Raw genomic sequence first — 6,510 nt, forward strand, 5'->3', positions numbered from 1 at the left:
CTTGTGGTTATTTTGAGAGTTCAATGAAATGATGCATGGAAGGTGGCAGGCCCACAGGGGTCCTCAAGAAATGAAGACTGACTAAGACTACCATTATCTAGCGTCGTTTCCCAGAAGAAGGACAGTGCGCAGGGTGATTTCTGTTTAGAGGGGAAGCACCACCTAAGACTGGGAACCAGCCAGCTCCGGACCCCGGCAAATTCTAAACAACTGTGAAAGCACCATGTGGCTGATTCGAAGTACAGAAGGTGACTGTCATTTTCTGAATGACTTGCCCATCAATCCTGAATCAACATCTTCCATCGGCCAAGGCTCTCCAGAACACTCGACAAGGCTCTTGTGTACAGGAGAGAACTTTTAAGAGCGAATGTGCCCCGCTCTCACTGCCACCTGCTGTGACGTGGGGCCGACCCGGCCGCCTCCCCTACCTTCATACTGGACTTCCAGGTGCATCGTGCGCAGCACGTTCAGCACGCAGTCCACGATGCTGGGGTGTGTGGCTCCGATGATCGACTGGCAAGACAAAAAGGGCAAGGCGGTTACTCTTCACATCTTGTCCATCTGGGAGGAATGAAAAGCAGCCTTCCAAATAGCTAGGCAGCCTGGCTGAATGGGGAGAGTGAGGGCAGTGGGCAGTCACTGGGCCTTGGCCCTTGAGAGGAGGGCAGGGCTGGGCAGCCAAGAATGGACTGAGAATCTGCCGAGGTTGCCCCTGAACCCTCCAGCTCGGGAGGCGTTCAGTCGAGGCTGGCGGGCCACCTGCCAGGGATGCAGGAGCAAGCTGGCTACCTGGGCTGGAGGGAGGGCGGGCACACGCCAGGGAGAGGGAGAAGATCCTAAATCTTCTTTCCCCGAGGAACCTCACCCAGTTAGGAAACCCCTCTTTTCTACGTCTTCAACCTTTACTGGTTCCTGCCCTTTAGCACTGAACATCCTCAAGCTCACCCAGATTGAGACTCCTGTCCTTCCCTCTGTCTTCTCTTGCTCTTTTCCCTTAACTCCCGAGCTTCCCAAGGAAAGCCTCCTCTTCATCCTCTGACAGGCTACTGCAATTTAATTTTTCCTGCCATAGGACAGTGCCCTAACTCACCAACACTTTTCCTGCTGGGACCCTTTTTTGGTTCTCCCCGTACTTAATCTCTCTGTTGTATTCAACCCATCGGATCATATCTTCCTTAGTGAATGAAGCTCTTTCTCCTTGATTATTACAGTCCTGTTTTTTTTCTTGTTTTCCTTTCATGGCTTTCATCATTTTTTTTTTTTTTAAATTTGAGAGAGAGAGAGAGAGAGACATTGATTTGTTGTTCCACTTATTTATGTATTCATTGGTTTGGTCCTTGTATGTGGCCTAACTGGGTATGGAACTGACAGCCTTGGCATGTCATGAGGATGCTCTAAACAACTGAGCTACCCAGCCAGGGTTGTTCTTTTTTTCAAAGAGGCAAAGAAGATGTCGAAAGAATAAGGACTCTGCAGTTCAAGAGAGTTGGATTTAAATGCCCACTTATGGTTTGGCTCAGTGGATAGAATGTCAGCCTGTAGACTGAAGGGTCCCGGGTTTGATTCCGATCAAGGGCACATGCCCGGGTTGCAGGCTTGATCCCCAGGTGGGGGGCATGCAGGTGGCAGCTGATCAATGATTCTCTCTCATCATTGATGTTTCCATCTCTCTCTCCCTCTCCCTTCCTCTCTGAAATCAATAAAAATATATTTAAAAAAGAAATATTCTTAAAAAAAATACCTATCACTTAGTGTGTGGCCTTGAATAAGTAAGAAGCACCCTCCTAGGCTCAGTTCCATCATCTTTAAAATGGGGATAACAGCCCGGCCAGTGTGGCTCAGTGGTTGAGCACTGACCCAGGAACCAAGAGCTCACTGGTTTGATTCCTGGTCAGGACACATGTCCAGGTTGCAGGCTTGATCTCCAGTAGGGGGCGTGTAGGAGGCAGCTGACCAATGTTTCTCCCTCATCAGTGTTTCTATCTCTCTATCTCTTTCCCTTCCTCTCTCTCTAAATCAACAAAAACATATTTTAAAATGGGGATAATACTATCTGCCTCCATCAGCTATTATGAAGACAAAAAGAGATAGTCTATGTGGGCTCCTAACACAGTGCCTGGCATGTAGGAGGCACTTAATAATGGAAGAGAGAGAGAGAGAAGAGAGAGAGAGAGAGAGAGGGAGAGAAACATCAATGTGAGAGAGAAACATCAATCCGTTGCCTTCCCGTACATGCCCCTGTGCCCTGACTGGGAATGGAATCCACAACCTTTCCGTGTACTGGATGATGTTCCAACCAACCGAGCCACACCAGCCAGGGCTCTCTTCTTACTTTTTGCATTTTACCTGGTGATCTTATTTACTTTCATGGTTTGTTATCACTTCTCTGCTCATGAAATTCAAACTGCTATTCTCACCTTGAGTACCCCTCTGCAGCTTCAGCCTTTTATTTTCTACTGTCCAATGGGCATCTCTTCTAGATTCTGAACAGTGATTCCTCAATTGAGCTAGGAATCAGAATTACTTGGGGAGTTTACTAAGAAAAAGTTTTATTAAAGGCCGCCTGAGAGCCCTAACTGGTTTGGCTCAGTGGATAGAACGTTGGCCTGCGGACTGAAGGGTTCGATTCCAGTTAAGGGCGTGTACCTTGGTTGCGGGCACATCCCCAGTGGGGGGTGTGCAGGAGGCAGCTGATCAATGTTTCTCATCCAATGTTTCTAACTTTCTATTCCTCTCCCTTCCTCTCTGTAAAAAATCAATAAAATATATTTTTAAAGGCCGCCTGAGAGCTGTCAGATTGTATGGGAGGGAGGCTCAGGATTAAGTATCTTTTAAACAAGTGACCTATCTATGTCTTCTGTAACCAGCTTGGCCTGCTCCTCAGATGGAGCCACCAAAGCTCATCACATTTATCGAGTCAAAACCTAACTCTTTTCAAATGAAATAGGTTTCCCCACTCTCCAGGTGGCACACAGCTCCCCCTGCTGTCTAAGTCCAAAGCTGGGTGTCATCTTTGACTCCTTTCCTTTTACTGCCCCAAGTCCCATGCATTCTGCCTCCAAAATGTCTGTCCAACCTGGTCACCTGTGTCCCCACTGCCACAGTTCAGGCCTTACCATCTCTTTGACCCCTTAATTGTTCCCCTGCCTCCTGCCCATCCTAGAGCTGTTTTGAGAGCTTTTGACGGCTCATCTCAAAACTATTCTTTGAGTCTCCAATTCCCTCCTACGAGGCACGGTGTCTTCCCGTGGTCACCATGCCCCAAATCTGACCATGCCCCAATTCCAGGGCACTGTCTGAGAGGAAGGCAGAGGCCAGGAAATAAAGGAGTTTCCCCAAGCACCCGAGATCTGGCCTCTTCACTTACACACTATCTACAAATGCACCGAGATTCCTTCCCTATCAAACTGACTCCTTTAATCTTTTCTACAGTCCTTTCATCATCCTTGTGGCTTGTCTCAAACACTTTTAAGTCTGCCAGCATCTTTCTGATCCTTAAGTAAACAGGACAAATCACCCTGACGGGAGACGTGAACTCTCTGCCCGGCCTTGGCCTTCTAGCAGTAGCGCTGATTGAACAGCGCGCGTGCGGTGGGAGGCTGAGCTCCGTTTCTCATGCCTGCGTGGAGTGCGACTGTGGAAGGTGATTGTAAGGTCACTGCGTGTGAGTCAGAACCGCGGGAGCATGCAGCCTGGGCTCACCTGGGCACACCGGAGCGTCTGCAGGGCCAGCTGCTGAGCTTTCGGGGACACGGAGGGCAGTAACGTTATCAGACCTTTGTACACTTGATTCTGGTACTTGGGATTACCGTGGAGCAAAGAATCCAGCAGAACCTGCACTTCCTCCTGGGTCTCTTCTGACTTAGACTTTGCCAAAAATTCTGCTATGGATCGTACACCTGAGCAAAAAGGAGAGGAAATGCTAAATTGGAAGGGATTTGTGAAAACAATCCTCACTCAAGATTACATAACATTGGATGAAAGAAGGTGAAGGGATTAAGCAAAAAAACATATGTATAACACATAGACATAGACAACAGTGTGGTGACAGCCAGAGGGAAAGGGGGGTGGAGGGTAGCTGGAGGTGGGCAACGGTGGGGAAAATGGGGAGGGAAAGAGACTTTGCTTGGGGCGAGGGGCACACGATGCAGTGTGCAGATGGTGTTTTATGGACTTGTACACTTGAAACCTGTACCCCAATAAATTCTATTTTAAAAAAGATTACACAACCTGAGGTAATAGGATTAAGATGTATTTAATCAAGCCCGTTCAATCAGAGCAAAGTTGAGGCTTAGCCTCATGTTGCATCATTGTCTTGTTCACCTCTGGCTATGTGGCTGGTTTCAGTATAGGCATCTCAGCTTATCAAAGTGTTCTAAATTTAAAATGGCTCTGCAAAATGCACAAATAAAAAACATGCATTTTGATGGCTATGTGATAACTAATATAAGTGCTCAGCAATTTACAAAATATTTTCACAAATACTATGTCATTTAATCCTAGAAACGATATTGAGAGGGAGGTGTTAGTCCCATTTTATGGATAAATATCTTAAGGCTCAGAGAGGCCATGGGGGACACACAGAGAACTATGATTAAACTGCAACGAGGGCCCTAGCTGGTTTGGCTCAGTGGATAGAGCGTAGGCTTGTGGACCAAAGGGTCCCGAGTTCGATTCCTTGGTTGCAGGCTCCTCCCCGGCCCAGGCCCTGGTCAGGGCTCGTGCAGGAGACAACCAATCGATGTGCACACATCTATCTTTTTCTCTGTCTTTCCCTCTCTCTTACACTCTCCCTAAAAAAAAAAAATCAATGGAAAAATATCCTCAGGTGAGGTTTAACAACAACAACAACAACAAAGTGCAATGAAGGAAGTGCTTTGACAAAGGGATGCTTAGGGGATGGCATCTCCTTTACTCGCCTTAGTCAGAGCACTTGATGGATCATACTGAAAATCCCGGATTATATACCGTTCTCACCACGCTGTAAGCTCTTTGGCAGGGACTGTATTTTATTCATCTTCGTGTTCCCAGCACCTTAGCATATACCTAGCACTCATATTCAATGATTTTATTTCAATTTTATTTCTAGAGTTATTCATAACTCGGTTTCACAAAGGATTTTAGGCAATGGCTCAATAAATCTTTGTTGAATAGATGCATGCAAAAGGATATATTTAAAATGGAAAAAGTGTTTCCAAAACCACAGCAGAAAGATTTGAGCAGATGATGAATCAGGAAAATCATAAATCTGGGTCTGGGGGTGGCGATCTGCGTGGGAGCTAACGGAGTCCCCTGGACAAAGTGCTGGCGGTGCAGCGGTTCCGCGGCAGCTTTCCTGCGGGGTGTGTGTGTGTGTGTGTGTGTGTGTGTGTGTGTGTGTGCTGGGCCTGCCCCCGCTTCCCCTGGGCCCCGAGGCAGACGTGGGAGTGCGCCCTTGCCATATGCAGTACCCACCATAGCTTTCACAAATGAGCTCCTTGTACTTCCTGCCAGAGTTGGATTCCTTCTTGTCCTCCTCTTTGATCTTCTCCATCCCCAGTGTTTCCAGGAGTGTTAGGGCGCCTCCAACTTCAAGAAATTCTATAAGGTACCGGTTACTGTCCAGAGACAGAAGAGTAGAAATAAGACACTTGTCAAGCTCCTTGGCCCTAACCTTTCTAAGGTCCTTTCTTCACATACGTTGCCCTCCTATCCAGGAAACGCTCTTGGGTAAAGTGACACAATAGTTGGGAAATTCTTCCTTTTGCATTTAGCAAGTTCAATACAATGAATATTTCTTGTGTTTGGTTTTCTAGCATCTGTTCTTTTTCTTGTAATAGCAGCTCAACTGCCCCTGGGGGAATCATCCCTCTACCCCTCATAAGCCATGTGGTTTTGGTAGGGTAAGCAGGTGACTGTAGCCATTGGTTTGGGGCCAGATGTGTGCCCTGAGGTGGTCCACTGAGGTTCAAAACCTGAGACTTTCCTGGGAACCCGTGGGAAAGATACACTTTCTTTTTGGTGTGTGGTTGAGCTACAAAGATGCATGTCTGGAGCTTCTGAGGATCACAGCACAACGAGGCCTATGAATTCAGAGGCGAACAGGGCTGAGAAACGGAGAAAAAGAGAGGGAAAGACCAAGTACCAACGACATGTTTTGAAGCCCTGGATCTAGTTAGGCCTCTGGGCTTTTCAGGTTAGTGAGCTAATAAATTCCCATTCTCCCTGGTCCAGTCTGAGTTGATTTTCTGTATTTCATGACCAAGGGGATGCTGACTAGTAAAGGGTCAATGGAGAACATGGGATGGAGGAGCAACTAGAACAGGAGCACAGCTGGCATTACCCCTGGGTCCATCCTGGGGGCTACTAGGTACCCACAGATAACTAGAAGCCCTGGTCCCATGTGGTGCGGATGCCAAGGACACCATGAGCCCGATATGCAACTGAGAACCCAGAATCTCTCCAGAACAGAACTTACCTGTTTACAGATGTTAAGAAGATGCCAATGGACTTTAAAACCTTCTCTAAGCT

General features: G+C 47.4%; 1 protein-coding gene across 1 annotated transcript; it reads right to left on the bottom strand.

Annotated features, from left to right (window-relative positions):
* Positions 1-428: 428 nt before the first annotated feature.
* On the bottom strand, positions 429-6,507 carry LOC102440696 (uncharacterized protein C1orf228 homolog; the record flags this gene model as incomplete). Its single annotated transcript, XM_006108861.2, has 4 exons — positions 429-513; positions 3,703-3,899; positions 5,455-5,597; positions 6,458-6,507. Coding segments are annotated over 4 exons (475 nt in total), but the record flags the coding sequence as incomplete, so codon positions are not given.
* Between the last annotated feature and the right edge of the window lie 3 nt (positions 6,508-6,510).

The sequence above is a fragment of the Myotis lucifugus genome, unplaced genomic scaffold (genome assembly GCF_000147115.1).
Source record: "Myotis lucifugus unplaced genomic scaffold, Myoluc2.0 scaffold_3991, whole genome shotgun sequence".
Taxonomy (NCBI): Eukaryota; Metazoa; Chordata; class Mammalia; order Chiroptera; family Vespertilionidae; genus Myotis; species Myotis lucifugus.